At 43.4% G+C, this 16456-nt stretch overlaps 1 protein-coding gene across 2 annotated transcripts in view; it reads left to right on the forward strand.

Annotated features, from left to right (window-relative positions):
- Nucleotides 1–16456, forward strand: part of PLCL2 (phospholipase C like 2) — a 161965-nt gene that overhangs the window by 123958 nt on the left and 21551 nt on the right. For both annotated transcript variants that reach the window (XM_037143966.2, XM_037143967.2), the window contains exon 5: nucleotides 1099–1174. In XM_037143966.2, coding sequence (XP_036999861.2) covers nucleotides 1099–1174 — 76 coding nt within the window. The remainder of the gene's footprint in view (nucleotides 1–1098; nucleotides 1175–16456) is intronic.

Consider the following 16456-nt stretch of genomic DNA (forward strand, 5'->3'; position numbering starts at 1 on the left):
GAACACCTGCTTTGGCCTTCAAACCTTTGGATATTGACTCTGATTTTCTTAGAACAGTGGAAGGTGATAGATGTTGTGTGACTCACTTTAAGAATCTGGTGCACTTCTTAAGAGGCTTGTGGATTATGCTTTGGTATAAATAAGTAATTAATCAAAATACGGTGTTCTTTGAGTTATACAAATTATCCAACCTACATATATTTAGTTCCTGTAAAATAATTATTATGATAGCCAGTGATAAATACTACAAAGAACAATGAGGCAGAATTTAAAGAAATGAAGAATGGTGGACTGGTATTTGTTACTTAGAATGGTCGTGTGAAATAGATGAGTGACACTATAATGCGAAATAGCTGGACATGTAAACATAAAAGTTAGACTCTGCACTTGAGGTAAGCCGTAATCAGCGTGCCCATCTGAGCAGAGCTGAATCTGGCTTCGATTTTCACAGTAGCTTTAGAGCCAAAAAGATGACTTCACATGCTCTTTTCCCAACACTTTGGTGAGTGAAATAATCAGTCAGTTCTGTCCTGATACTTTTTCTTATGCCAGCTTGGCTCTTAAAACAAGCACATGAAATTTGGAACAATAACTCAAAATTGAATTTTTAAAGTCAGTGATAGGAGTATTAAAATGTATATCATCAGTGGTGGATCAAACAAAAGCTGCGTTTTTAATCCTCATTGTAAGTTGTAAAGTAATCTTCAGAGGAAGGCGTTTTAGCTGAAAAGGGAAAGGTGTGTAGGCTGTGAAACTCTCCGTAAGAGAACATTGTTAAAATAAATGGCTGAAAATAATGATTTAAAACACTCTGTACACACATGTACTGGTAGCTTTTCACACTGAGGCGAACTCAGTTCAGTCCTGGCTCAGTGTGGGTCAGGTTCCCTGCACCTGAAACTTCCCATTCACAGTCTTGTTTAAACCATCCCGTGGCGGTGCATGGTTGCATCATTTTTCACATACACATTTGAACTTGAGTAGTGGGAAGTCAGTTAAAAGAGCCTCTGCCTGATTTTAGGGAAGAGCCTGATGCATGTGTGCAGACTGGTGTGTCATGGTCAGGTGTAACCTCATGTCCGGACATTCCCTTTGCAGATGATCCAGTCCCTCAAGGCCCTCATTGAAAATGCAGATGCTGTGTATGAAAAGATTGTACATTGTCAGAAGGCAGGTAAGTCAAAGTTTGTCTTCTCTTTAAAATGAATTTAGTAGCATCGTGTACAAGAAGGGGGAGGCCCCAAAACCCAGAATTATCTTCTGGAGGGCTGGCCTCTTGTGGTTCAGGCTTCTCCTGCTAGGTGAGTGTTCTCAGAACCCCTCGGTATTGGTGGACTAGCTGGCGTTGTGAGGGGCTGCATTCGGCTTCAGTGAGTTTTTTTGAAGACTCTCCCAGTGTGTTCACCCATTTCCTGATGGGTGATTTACCAGCGCCCCTGCACACACCACACTGAGTGGTCAGCAGTTTTTGACCAAAACCAGCATGACCCCCATGTCCCACCCTCCTTACTCACCTGATCTTGCCCTGAGCGACCTTTTTCTGTTTTCCCGGATGAAAAAAGTCCTCGAAGAGAAACATTTTGCCGATGTGGAAGAGGTGAAACAAAAAACACTAGAAACACTGAAAGACATCAGAATCAGGGAGTTCGAAAACTGTTTTGAACAGTGGAAAAAAGTCTCAATAGGTGTACTGACTGCATCAAATGGAGAGTACTTTGAAGGCGGCTGAAGTTTAAACATGTGAGAATAAATACACAATTTCTGTTTCCTTGTCCTCTCCTCTTGTATTTTGCCTCTAAACTACTCCACCCTATTGATACTATATCAAGAATCAGGAAATCAGATATCACAATTATTTCTCCACAGTTAAAGAAAGTACTGATTCACTGGTTCTCAAGCCCAGATAACCAAGCACCAGGTCTGGGGCTGGGTGGGGAGGGCGGTGTCTTTTCAAATATACTGACATTAGTCTGGAGTGTGACTTAAGAATTCGTAGCTGTTGAAAGCTCCCCCGTTTTCCTAATGAACAGCCAAGGTGGAGAACCGCCCCCACTAGACTCTTCTCGGTATAACATGAATTTTTAGCATGTGGTGGGAATGGCGAAGCTTGAGCAGAGAAAGAGTCAGTTCTCAGAAGGGAGACTGGGCACCAGTTACAATCTCTTAACACTCTTTAATGCACTGACATTTTCGAATGCTTATGAATTCATTAATTTAACATCCAAATGTTACACGAGGTTATAAAATTCTAGCTACATAAACGACCATCTAATTAATTTTAGCTCTGATAAAACCAAAAAAATCAAGTATTCTGCATTGTAATAAGAACAGATAAAATGGAGTTCTTTCAATTTTCAAATTTTGTTTGAGTATCAATTTGGAAGATTTTCATGTGGAGATTTGTAGTTCATAAATAAGAATATCTCCCCTTAATTTCTAAGGTTTTTGGTGGATGTTCTTTAAAATCAAAGCACTGTAACTATTACCTAGCCTGAGGGGAAAAACACGCTTTCATATCAGAATAAACTTGTTTAAAATAGATTAAAGATAAGGATATGTGTGACAGTTTTCTTCTCTTTTCTTTTCTTTTGGTGTTTATTGAAGGAATATGCACATTAGTGACTAATGAACAGACAAAAATTCTTATCTTATTTTATTCATTTTGTTACCAAAACATTACTAACGAAGTGATCTTTCTACTTCCGGGGTAATATTCCCTATATAACCGGTCCTCAAAGAAGTTACTTCAAACACCATCTTCATCACAACACTGCCCTACACAAAACCACCTAGTAGCTCGCTACAAAGTCTGTGGCATTAAACGTCAACTTCTAACCTCCCACACAGAGCCCTCTGCCCACCAGTCCACCCGTTTTGACAGTGTCATATAAAATTCATTAATTAAATCATCTGCTCATTGAGTGACCATCTTTTGAACTTCCATTACACATAAGGTATTTGTAAGAGGTACTTGCTTATCAGAAATAAACAAGATTGGTTTTGCCATCTAGAACCTTCCAATTGAACCATAGATAAGAAAGCGGCTACACACAGTTGAACATGTTGAGAACTAGCTGTGTGTCGCTCAGGAGTCTGACCTTGGTTTGTGGGGCAGTGGGAGCCACTGATTTTTTTGCAGAATGGGAGAGAGATTGAGCTTTAAGACGATCAGAATAGCTGTGTGCAGAGAATGTTCGTGGACAGAACCTGGTTTGGGGGGCTACTGGAAGCTGTGAGGAAGGACGGGGGGATGGCGTCCATGTAGCCTGGCCTTTGGGCCGCCCCTCTCCATTCCTTGGTGTTTCTCCTGAGTTGGATTTTCACCAGCCATTCCTCTGGTAAGACGTCTCCCTCCTCTCTGCTGGTCTGTACTTTTTCTGTTTTGTCTCAACAGTCTTCCAGGAGACCTTTTATGGTTCCCGAATTTATGTTTCCTAACCATTCTATTCAGCCCTTCAGCTGATAGAGCTCCTTCGTTATTCTGTATTTCATTAACGTATGCTGCCTTCCAGATAGGATAGTCCCCTCCAGTGGTACCAGGCCTGCATTTTGAGTCACTCTTGGGACTGTACCCATAACATCTGTTCTAACACACTACTCAAATATTAACTGGCTAAGTGTGATTCGACTTTTATGATGTATTTGCTTCTATTATTACTCTGGGAATTATGAACTATCAGAATTTGAAGCTGCATTTATTAGAAAAAAGAACTGCTTATTAATGGACATTTTGTCGATTCTTTGTAACTTCATCGGTTTAGGGAGTTTGATAATTTCTAACATAATGTAGCTTTATGTTATTCTTCTATTTGATTTTAGTAAGGGATATATTTGTATTTAAAACACTGAAGAGTCTTGTCTATTAAGGATTTTTTGCTTGGGTGGCAGGGCAGAGAAGAACCACTGTGTAGTGGTTTGCGTTGCTCTGCAAAGATCTTTAGAGATATATAAGGATTATCTTTTATTTTTAATTAAATTTACTGGGGTGGAACTGGTTAGTGAAATTATAGGTTTTAAGTTTACAGTTCTCCAATATGTCATCTGTATATTGCGCTGTGTGCCTGCCACCAGAAGTCATATCGTCTTCCATGACCGTGTATGTGTCCCCTTTACCCTCCACTACCCCCCCATTCCCTCCAGGAACCACCATTCTGTTGTCTGTGTCTGTGAGTTTCAGTCTCATATACCACACAGGAGTGAAATCACGTGGTTCTTAGCTTTTTCTGACCGACTTACTTCGCTTAGCGTAATATCCTCAAGGCCCATCCACATCGTCTCAAATGGCAGTACTTGGTCTTCTCTCAAGGCCGAGTAGTAGCACCCCATTGTCTATAGTGGCCCATCTCTAGTGATTATCGTTTGGTTTCACAGTTCCTGCTGACCGCCTACCCATCCCTCCGCCTTCAAGTGCTTATTTTAGAGACCCTTGATCTTTTCTTTCCCGTGTTTACAGTTACCATAAGGGCCTATAGTCATTAGTCATATGAAGAATTGCTCATTTGTATTGGGCTTAAAAACATTTGCATAAGATTTTCCTTTTAGTAAGTAATTGCTGTTCCGCTTGCATAACTTAATCTCACAGTGGCAAAATGAAGACATAGGTCACCAAAGTGCTGTAGGACAGGATTATTTCAGAAGTACTTCAAACTTTTAAACACTAATTTTTATTCTTATTAGATAAGCACTCATTTGTATTCTTGCCATTCAAACAATTAGGTAAAAATAAGGAGTTACTCTTCCCTCTGCAGTCGCATGTTAAAAAGTGCACCCGGTTGGACAGGCTCAGACTCCTGGCTGTGCAGCTGGTTGTTTGGAGATAGAAGCGTGCATGTTGATATTGAGAAGAGGGAATGAGGCAGGAGAGGAAGGTGGAGAAGTGATCTCCGGCCCAGGTAGGCGAGGGCCATGAAGGCAGATGACCCAAAGGGGTGGGTCACAGGGAGGGCAGAGGGGACACCCACCCAGTGAGCACTGGGGAAGCCTCTGTAGCTCTCTTTTAACCAGAGAACATAGCAGCACAGAGGGTCAGAGTCAAAGGGAAGTCTTAAGAAAACCATGTTCCCAGAAATAAGAAAGATGCAGAGAAGAAGTAAAGAGGGAGATGAGAAAAGGTGAGACAGGGATGAGGACGTGAGGAGGGAAGGGATCAAGCATAACCCTTGCCACACTTGACCTTGGAAAGAGGGAGGGACCCCTCGTCTTCTCAGACAATACAGAAGTCTATGGCGCCAAGAGGAATTCTGAGCAGGAGAGGAGTGTCTGCTGTTGAGAAGGTGAACAGGGAAGTGCCTACTGCCCTAGGAGAACACCAGCTTTGGGGCAAGGAAGTGAAAGAGGGAACCAGGAGCGGGCAAGGGTATGGGGGCCTTGTTCAGTCAGAGGTCCGCGGTGCTGGGAAAGGGACTCATTAAATGTTAGGTCCGCAGGAGTGATGCGGAATGAGTGGGTCTGGGCTGCCACTGAGCGAGAAAGGTTGGTAAGAAGTTCCGTGGCTACAAGAATGAGTATGTACAAATTAATGAGCACAGCTGAATACACTCAGACACTCATTCTAAATCTAACAATGCTTGTTCTTCCAAGAAGTAGCGAAGTCAGTGATTAGTGAGGAACATATGCAGGGCAGCCAACTCTCTCTCAGTCTCAATGTCCAGAAAGGCAAACTATCATTGAATTTTAATTTCCTTTTTAGTTGCTTTATTGATCTGTTTCATAAAGGATGGAAAGATGATCTAGAAAGAAACTCAAACTGCTTTGCTTCAGTGAGTTGGATATTTTTATCAGGTGAATTAAAATGGGAAGTCATTTGTTTTCTGGAAAAAAATAGAAATCAATGACATGCTTCCTGTCAAAGATGTTAACATCTCCATTTGTTCTCCACTGCCTTCTGAGCCTTATTAAAATGATAGGGTTTTTGGTTGTTGGTTTGTTGGGGTTTGTTGTTGTTTTTGTTGTTGTTGTTTAAGGCATAAACCCACAAGGACCCCCAAAAAATGGAAGCCAAAAAATGTTGGAAACCAACACCAGCTGACAAGTGATGACTGACTGAGCTGACTCAGGCAAGGTGACCCTGACGTGGTGGGTGGGGCGGGGCCTGACGTGCAGACTGGTTGACCTGCAGGCCACTCCCACCAGCTCAGAACTGGGTGGGGCCAGGTACCACTGGAAATCAGGGTAAAGCTCTGAATAAAGGAGAGCTGTCCCAGAGCCGGGTTAGGAAGCAGTGAGACCCCAGGTGGCCAAGGGACCACCTGCATCCTGACAGTAGGAGCGTTAAAAATAGCAAAATTCTCATCCTTCCTGTGGGAGTTTAACAGGCAATGCTTGGGGAGAAAAAAATCTAACTAAACCATATAAGCATGTCACTTAGAAATGTGGTCAATAAATACTAAAAAAAGGAAACAAAACTCTGCTAAAGGGCTTGACTATAACTGCTTCTGGAGAGGGGCAGTCAGGACGGTTATCTGGCTCTTTATGTGTGTGCAGAATTCTGATAACAAATTACTAAGTTAAAAAGAAAGGAAGGAATAAAGAAACAGAGGCTGCTGCAGGAATCTGTGACTAAAGGCGTTCCTGGTGAAGACGTGGACCACACCCACCAGGCTTGGGGACCGCGTTGGGTGTCGGGTGAGGTTATTGCCGAGCACCCCTGCCAGCCGCCCTGGCCTCACGGGCAGGCCCAGGGCCCAGGGCCCAGGGGATGTCTGTGTGCCTGGGTGGCTGGGTGGACGAAAGCCTGGTTCCTCTCATGCCTGGTTGCCTGGCATGAGAATTGGTTCTTTCAGAATGACTTGAGGGAAGATGAAGCTCTAAATGAAAGATAACCCAGCCCCCCTCCCTGCACCGCCTACCTATTTAGAAACAGAAGCTTCTATTCTCAAAGCTCTAAGGCAGTCTCATGCGTGGCCGGGTTACATCATTGCTGAGCAAAGTGGGATGCAAGGTAGCTTTCCAAGTAATGAAAGCTTTAATTACCCTTCATTTTAATCAGTTTAATGGGAATTTTTCTATAATGGGTTCTATACATCCCTGCCTTCTTAAAATTGCTTTGCCAAAATGAATTTGAACTTCCGATGACTCGGGGTCACCTGGAGTGGCATCTGTTACTGCTCTCCTGTTCAATGTGGCCATTTCCCCAGGACCCTCTGCGTTTTGGAGGACCCTTGACCTGCACTCCAATGGCCTCGCTCTGTCTGTTCAGACCCCATTTCCAGGGCTAATAATTAAATTCCATCTCATTCAAATTTCACTTCCTACTGCTAATTTGTACCGAATTTCTGACTGTCTGTTTGTACTCCACTTGCTATTTTCCTTCCTAATTTACTGCTTCTGTTCTGCTGAGCCGTTGGCGTCCCCCGCCCCCCGCGCCCAAGCTTGATAGATTTATCTTCCCTGAAAGCAGACGAGAGCTCCATGCACTTCCATATGGAGGGAGAAGAGGCTGACTGTCAGGCCAGACCTCCGTGACCTGGGTTTGATTGCTCAGAGACCTTTTTATTTCGCCAACTCCTTGGATCTCAGTGTGTTTTTAGGAGCTGATGTTACCAGCTAAGTAACCTGTCACCATCTATCACCTGGTTTGCTCACATCATTATGTTGCCCACCAGAGCGAACATGAAATCGTCTGGGAGATTTATTCTGAAAGCACTGCACGAGTGTTCTGTTTGAAAACGTTTACAAAAGGAAACCTGGGAGCCTGGAACTTTTTTTTTTTTTTCATTCATGTCAGGATGTTTCCCAGCTCTGTTTTACAGAAGTGACAGGTTCTTCCTCGGGGTCCAGAGACCCCTGTTCTTGTGCCCTCTGTGTGATACTAGGTGAGTCACTTGACTCCTCTCTGCCTGGTTTTCATCCTCCTAAGTGACGTGGGATTATGTGATTCCCTGCCGGCCCCGTGGGCTCTAAAACAGTGACTTAAGATCAATGGTCTAATTTGGGAACAGCTTCATTACAGTTGCTTAAAAAGATCACCAGATTAAAGAAGTAATCCCATTGAGTGGTGGATACTCATCACGTGAGTTTCAGGGAGGACCGGTAACGCCTGACTTTGAAGGCGGAGAGTGATTCCCTGAAGACCTGAGTCAGGCTCCCCTAACTCCTTTGGAGCCCTCAGCATCTTTCCTGTTCTGGAGGAATGGGCACTGGATCCTCTCCTACGTGCTTTAGTTAACACCCAGCTAGTGAAGCCATGGGAAGCCAGGAAGTATGGAGGTGTTCAGTGGCTGGCCAGCCTGCCCGCCCTCTTGGATTCCCCAAAAAGGAGACTTCATCACTGATAAGGGAGGGTAGAAGGAATAGTCACAAAGGTGACCACTAGGCCAAGTCACGACAAAACTTCGGAATAAGCAATGGGTCTCTAGAAGGTCACTGTCTCATCGTACCACCTTCTATACCCGTCACCCCATCCTGCTTCAATGAAGAGCCCCAAGTCGACGGTCTTACCAATAGTATTTCTCCTTGTTAAATGCCATTTCTTTATACCACCATATTCCTTCTTCCTTATACTGTTCTTTCACTGGTCAAATTCCCCCAATGCCAGGAAAGAAGGGAATGGAAACTGGGGGGTGCTGTCCTTTCCCGGACCAGCTGTCCCGTGAGCAGATCCCAAAGCAGTGCTTTCTGCTCACGTCGTCCTCTCTCCTTCCTCTGTGAGCCCAGAGCGGCTGAAAGCGTTGCTTTTCATTTAAATAGCAATTCTCAGGGTCCTCTCAGCGGATGCTCTTCAGGGAAGGGGTCAAACTGCCTTCAACTCTGGTATCCCCAAAAAAACTAAATTTTCTCTCCCTCTCTCTCCTTCCCTTCCCCTCTAAAGATAAATAAATAAAATCTTAAAAAAAAAAAAGAAACTCTGGTATTCCTCTAAGTTTTTAAAATTATTATTCTGTTGTATCTGTTTATTAAAGAATCTCAACTCAAGTAGCATGCCTAAGAAATTATCTTTCTCAGACAAATACCAAAAGAGGAAAGAATTGATTTAAGAGTGGCAATCCAAACAAATATGTCCTAGGTTACAAAAGAAAATAGATTGAGTATAATTGGAGTGAAGAAGGCCTTTTTATTTCTCAGTGAAATGAAATGAGGAAGGTCCTGCTATACACATTATTCCTCTGTGATCCGGGTGAGTCATGAATGGATCCATGAGTCTAGAATGGTGATATGGTAATCAGGTACCACAGGGACTACATGTTACACAACTTCATCTTACCTGGATTCACCCAGATGGAACGTGCTGGCAGAGGAAGTTGGACCTTTGTCACGTAATTCATTCAGAAATTATACTGCCGTGGATTTGGCGTCAGGGGATCTCGTCATCCATCTGGGTTTCATGGGTATATTTAAGAGACCTGGTTTATCCCTTCCACCTCATGTGGAACAGGATATAACAGCTCAAAATCCATCTTAAAATAATTTGGCTTTTGGTAAGGCAAAAATTGCTTGGGAAGAAGGCCAAGAAAAAGAGACTACCAGCTGGAACTAGATGAAAACTAATTAGGCCTTTCCATGTTCCGTGGGGATTGTGGAATGAACGCCCACGTTTCAGCGGCACGCCCAAACCTCCCACCACTGGAGTTCTGGAGCAGTGTGTAGTTCACAGAGGCTGCGTGCGTAGTTTAACAAGGACCATACTCGGATCTGTTGGAAAATGATTAGGTGTCCGCATTTTGTCTTCAGGGGACTTTGATGTCATGCCACAAGACACTTACAGACTGTGTCATCGTGAGATACTTTTAATACTATTGATAAATCGACTTCCTGAATGGAATATTCCATCTCCCAGGAAATAGCTCCGTATACCTAATTTGGGACATTTCAAATAAATTTAAATGATAAATATACATTTTTGTCACTATTTGAAAAATGTTACTCCTTGCTTTTGGTTTCTATTTTCAACACACACAAAAACATTTTTGTACTGGATGTGTTTGTGATGTAAAAAAAAAAGCTTAAATTTTCATTTGAAAAACTAATCTTTAAGTATATTGGTACGAGATCAATTTGTCTCTCTTAATGAGTATTTTTTAAAGTTAATGAGTATTTTTTAAAGACTTCTAAAGTCTTTTAGCCATGTGCTACGTGGTATATTCTAGGTTCACGTCATTTAGATTGATAGAGAAAATCCCAACCAGAGGTTTGAAAGGTCATCTGCTTTATGTTTGTCAAGAATCAATGGCATTTGCTTTAGTCGAAGAGGAGATAATGCTGTATTTCTGCCGAAAACACCCTTCAAAGCAAAATTCTCCATTTTAGTATTGTATATATACCACGTGCTCTCCGATTTTTATTTTATTTTTATGGCTGTTTGGTTTTCATCTACATTTATCTGGGGTGGGAAGCAGGGAACTTGGTAGAAGGGGCATTCCATTGTATGCAGTTGTGCTGCGTTCTTAATTGAACGATATCATCTCGGAAAGTCGACTCATGTATTAATTTTTATAAAACATAACCCTTCCTGGCTGGCATAGCTCAGTGGATTGAGCACGGGCCTGCGAACCACACGACCACGGTTCAATTCCCAGTCAGGGCACATGCCTGGGTTGCAGGCCAGTTCCCAGCAGGGGACCCACAAGAGGCAACCATACATTGATATTTCTCTCCCTCTCTCCTTCCCTTCCCCTCTAAAAATAAATGAATAAAATCTTAAAAAAACAAAACAAAACATAACCCTTGTATCAGTATTACATTTCATTTTTTTGTCATTAAGCTTTAAGCCTCTCCAAGAAAAACTTTCAAATTACATGGGTCATAAAGTATTTTGAAATAATAATTGGAAAATGACATGAAGTCAACACGTATCTATATGAAAATTATGAGTTGTTTAGATTTTTGAGAAGTGAGAAGGAAAGAAGCAATACCTCTAGAATACAGTTCTTTACATATAAAGGAAATCATATACTCTTTTGTGGCCCGAGCAGTTTTTAAAGCTTAACGTTACACCCGTAAACCAGAAGGCCGGGTGATGTACGTGATCCCCACCGTGGACCGACTGCCTGGCCTCGCGCTTCGGTCACGTGCCCTTGTCTCCATTCCCCGAAGACCAGCACTGAACTGAACTCACGTAGAAATCACCGCGCGTGGGTTTCCCATTCCTCCTTTCTCTGCTGTTTGGTGACTTGCCATCTACTTCTGTAGTTCTCAAGCTCATTACCACAAAGGAATTTGAGCAGATTTTCTTCTTGGCTAACATTCCAGAAGAAAAACAGCCCACAGCTCTTCGCTTGCAACAGACACTCGGGGTCATGGAATCAGAGGAACGCAGTTGTGGGTTTCTGGTACGGAGCATTCAAGGCCCAGGGGCTGTTTTTTCGGCCAACGAGCAGCTGCAGCGGGCCCCGCCAGGCCCGTGTGTGAGACACGACCGTTCTCTGCCTCCTGGATGCCACTTACCACGAGCGTCAGTCCACGTGCCCGTGCACGTCATTGCACTTGTGTGACACGCTCCCAGCCTTCAAACTTCAGTGCCTTTAAGCACATTGAGTATTTTGACTGTTAAATAATATAGCTCATTACGGTTGTTTAACATGTCAGACTTTTCAAAAGGATCATTTACCTAGTTACAATTGATTTTCAATGAAGTTTAGGGAAACTTCACAGAGATTTCTGTTTCTTTGGCCAGAATGAACAATTACCTCGTGCCTGACTCTGATGGCAGTGTTGTAGTTAGTAGAGCGGAGAAACCTGGCTTCCTTCCCCTGCCTCCTTACTAGCTGACAAAATGTTGATTTTGCCTTTAAAGAAAACCTGGGCAATGCCATGTTCGATCTGAGGCTCTCACGGGGCCGTTTCATTTCAGTCCGACGAGTGACATTAAACAATAGAAAACCACAGATGTTTACGTTCAGCAACTAACTTCAAGATGATGTGAACAAGTATACGTGGTTCTAAAACATACGCATTTATGATGGAGCTTTTAGAAGGTACTGGGAACATGCAGGGAAGTAGAACTTGTCCTGAAAGAAGAAAATAATCCCACGTCTTAGTCCCCCATTATTATTGTCCTGGTTTCTATTCCTGAACCTGAAGATTGTTTGCACAGTGGGAGTTCTTGTCACTAAGCAGCAGCCGCAGCGACTCAGTCAAGGACCTGCCTCCCTCTCCTTTGTCACCAGTGCCCAGCGGGTAGCTCTCTGCCAACCCACCTGGCAGGGTCGGGCCTTGTGAGCTTAGAGCCACATTCTATAAGAATATTAAATCTCCTTTGGCTTAAATCGGTAACTTTAAATCTTTTCGATATTGATTTTGTAGATGGTCACAAAAGAAATTTTCAATAACATTCTCGTTCAAGAGGATGTAGATTTTTCTTACCTATAATTCATCAATGAAAAGCGTGTGAGTTTTGGCACTGGAAAGGCCTCTGTTTCAGCTTCTCCTGCCAAGAGGAAGAAGCGGAGGTGCCACCAGAAGCCGTCTTAGTCTACATCTTCCCCCCACCCCGTGCCCGCAGGGTGGGGCGTGGGGACTGCCTCCGTAGCGTCTGCCTGAGGGAGGGACGATAGCAGTGTTCTGGTTTTTTTACTCACCCAGAGAAGCTGCTGTGAGTCGTTCCCTCAGATCTCCTTATCCTTTTAAAAATGGTAAAGGCTTCTCTTCACCAACGTTATGAAAAGCCTGCTACTGAGGACTGCTTCCAGGCACTGCACGTGTGCAATGAACAGTCCCCCTCCCAGAGCAGAGGGACTGTCACTCTAAAATACTGGCCACACAGCCAGGCAGAGAAAAGACACATTGATAGTTGGCGAGCAAAGAACATGCAACCAAAGTCAGCTATGGACTTGGCGTAATTGCACACAAGTGGTGTTAACCGTGTAGTTCTGTGATTTTCAACCGCTGTGCCTCCAGAGTTTTTAAAACATGAAGTACCTGACTATTTAATAAGGGCACTGATCTCTTTTTGCTCATGTTGTCAAATAAAAAAATCATACCAGCCACCACAACAATAGCCGTCTAGTGTGGATGAATCAAAATTATACCTATTTTTTGGTCAAATTGTCAAATATGTGTGCATGTGCACCACAGAATTTTGGTAGTTAGTTTATGTGTACCATGAGATGACAACGGTTAAAAATCGCCAGTGTGATTAATAGGAAGGCAGGAGGTAGAGTTCACCTCTGTGCGGTGACCAGATGAACAGCCACCAGAAGTGGCCAGTTTTGAGTCTGAACAAAGTGGCAGGCACAGGCGTCTCAAGCCTGGCCTGCACCCGAAGGTCACAATTGAACAGCGCTGGCTGCTAAGGCACCCTGCAACCCAGGCTCTGTCTGGTAGAAGGTGTCCCCCCGAGGACAGGAGCTACACAAAGAGTCTTTCTTTAATCAGAACCCAGCATTCTTACCACATCTGGAAGGACACTGAGGCTAGCCAAGATCAGGCACAGGAAATGATGCAGAAGGCCTGTCTTCCTGGTGATGTAACTTTCCAGTATAACGGCTCACAGTTTTGTAACAGCCACAAGGGCAATCCCTTGTACCTTAGGAGGGTTTGTTTCCTTCTCGTTTTCTGTGTAGTCATTTCACTGCAAACACAGGATGGAATTCCTCAGGTTTTAGAAATTGAAACTTGTATGATTTATCATTTTTAGTTTATTTTGTGGGAGTAAGTAATCTCATCCTAAATTACCAGTTGTTTGTAACTTATTCTGTAACCTTTTACATTACAGTATACAGTTCGTATATGCCTACAAAATCTCCCATACATAGTTTCTTTTTCCTAGTACAAAAGTCCTGATTTGATGTTGTACCTGCAGTTTATATTGGCACCGGTTTTTAAAAAGCAGCAATTGTTACGTATTCTCACATCATCATTTTAATGCTGTTGCCCTATTTGCTCTACAAATGCCTTTAAACACAGCCACTGTAGTCCAGAACAAAATTGGGAAGACCTCTTTATGAAACAGATGTCAATGAGCTGATAATGTGAGTAGTAGTTCTCTCACCCTACCTTGTTCCCGTGCTTCTAGAAATCTGTAGCTTTGGGCGTGTTCAGCACGTAATGTAATGGGTTTTAACGGGACTCAACACAGAGTACGGTCGAATGACCTGCACATGCGTGATCAATAAATGCTATTGGCTGACCGATTAGTGTTATCACCTCATGAATCAAGAATTACTTTCATCATCCAAAATGATGCAACCTTTTGTATCTCAATATTATAAAGATTGATTACGAATTACAGAAACAAGTAACTTCTGAAAAATCTGCTTAAAAAGGAAATCTAAGGTAATAGTTCAGTTTTTCATTACAATCCTTTTTCATAAACATGGAACTAGAAAACATAGAAAGAAATCTTATTCAAAATAGAGTAACTTGGAAATAAATATTTGTATACATGAGCTGGACTGGTCATTTACAAAAGAAGAGTCTTGGCTTCCTCCCCCCCCCCCCCCCCAGCTCACCCCCCTGCCCCGCCTCACCCTGCTTCTTTCCTTTTTTCTGACAGAGTTGGCAGGACCATAATTCTGAGGCTTCTGAGACGCCCCTGTAATCATGGCCCTCGGTTACCTACTGGGCTTGCGCTCCTCCATCTTCATCATGACTTTCCTTCCCTCAGTCCCATCTCCCTGTCCTCCTGCTGTGGTTTCCTCGGAGTGATCCCTGGCCCTCCTGCATGGAAATCTTCTGGTGCTTGCTGGAAATGCCCATGTCTGGGCCCTCCCAGACCTCCTGAATCGGAGTCCTGGTGGACAAGCAGAGAAGCTGCCTTTTAAACATGCACCTCCCCTGGTTCTTAGAACACCGAGGTTTGAGAGTCACTCTCTGTGATGACCGACCCCACGATCCTCTTACGGGCTCCCCCCACCCAAGCCCTCTGCTGAATAACCATTCCTCCAAACTCTTTCACACAATGGAAGCCACAAGGCTACAACCCTTTACATTCTCTAGATTGTGGGAGCAGCCCGCTCCCTACGTAACCGAACTTCCTGTCTCCTCCACTCCTGGCTCCTCACCAGCTCCCTGCCCACCCCAGGGCTCCTCCCAGCGCTGGCCAGTGCCCCATCCTCACCCCCACGGTGAGAGCCCCACATTCTCTTACCTTCCACTAGCTCCAAGCTCCACCACCCTCAAACAGAAATTATAGAACCAGGAGTTTTAAAGCAAAAAACAACTTGCTTGCTTTCTGGGGAATAGGGAGAGATGGTAACTTCGTCCGAAACTTTGACTTCTCTGATTTTCACCAGCTACTTTAAAATTCGCTCTGCTCTTTAGTCAGGATGGTATGACTTACAGAAAGGAAAAGAAATACTGCTTTTAATTTTCTTAATAAGATAAGAACTTTTTTATTGGGCTGATTTTCCTTTGCTGAAAACGATTTGGAAAATAGGGAGAAAATTACTTAATATCTACCCCAGACAAGTTCTTTATATTCACTGCTGATGTAAAAAACAGAAAAGGCCTCCTGTGGCGTGTTAGAATAGGTTCCCTGGTAATTTCATGTCAGGGTAATAATGCAATTTTCACCTTAGAAGTATAATTCCATTTTCTTGTTATAGAGGGACTGACCCAGTTCAAATGCATAATCTCATTCTGTCTCCCTCTGTATTCCTTTAGAACTTGGTCAGTGCCTGTCCAGTCGCCCCTACAGTGTTTTGCCTCACAGTGGAATTATTTGTCACACATAACCACAGCGTGAGCTCATATTAAGGGCAAAGGCTCTCACAGAGAAATAATACATGGTAGTTGGAAAGCCTTGGGGAACTGGGATCAGGCAGACCAGTATCCAAGTGCTTCCTCACCATTTCCTTGGGAAAATTCTGTAGCCCCTTTCCAGACCCCCCCTGTAACACATGTAAAGCTCCTGCTGGGCTGCCTCTTGCTTCCCTGGGTTTTGCGCCCTCGCTCCTTTCCCTGGGCTTTGCATGTGTTAGGGGAGGCGTGAAGGGTGCGTTCAGGCTGCATCGGCCAAGGTGAGGATCCTTTAATTTTCATAAAAATAAAGTCAGTGTGTGCGTCATGTAGATAGATTAGAAAATGTTTGCAAGGATCAGTCTATAAGTTAGTAATATAAAGCATTTTTTAAACAAGCGTGTTGTGCAGCACGCCAAATAATGGAATCAATAACAAAGGGACTGAGTCTCGGTCACTTTAAAATGGGGGGGGGTATATTTTTAACATAACTTTTCCAGTTTCCAACATTTTTGTGCCTCCGTCTTAAAGAACTTTATTAATAATGCATTTGCACTTCCCTATAGACTTTTAGTGGGCTGCAGCTATTTTAAGAGGGGGAAGATAAAAGGGAATTGTCTGGTCTCACTTTTTAATAAATGTCAAATATGAGCTTTTTAGACAGCCGTGCTCGTTTCTTTAGATGTTTTTCTATTCGTCCTTATCAGTGTTCTTTTCATCATCTTGACTGTGTTTCCTCCTGGAGTCCAGGGGTGGGTGATATAGGGTGGGGGGTCACTAATCACCGTGACTAAGGGAGTTCGGGTCACTGTCAGGGTCGAGGTCTCTACTGACCCGTCAG

This window comes from Artibeus jamaicensis, unplaced genomic scaffold, assembly GCF_021234435.1.
Source record: "Artibeus jamaicensis isolate MK-2021 breed Jamaican fruit bat unplaced genomic scaffold, CSHL_Jam_final contig_519, whole genome shotgun sequence".
Lineage (NCBI taxonomy): Eukaryota > Metazoa > Chordata > Mammalia > Chiroptera > Phyllostomidae > Artibeus > Artibeus jamaicensis.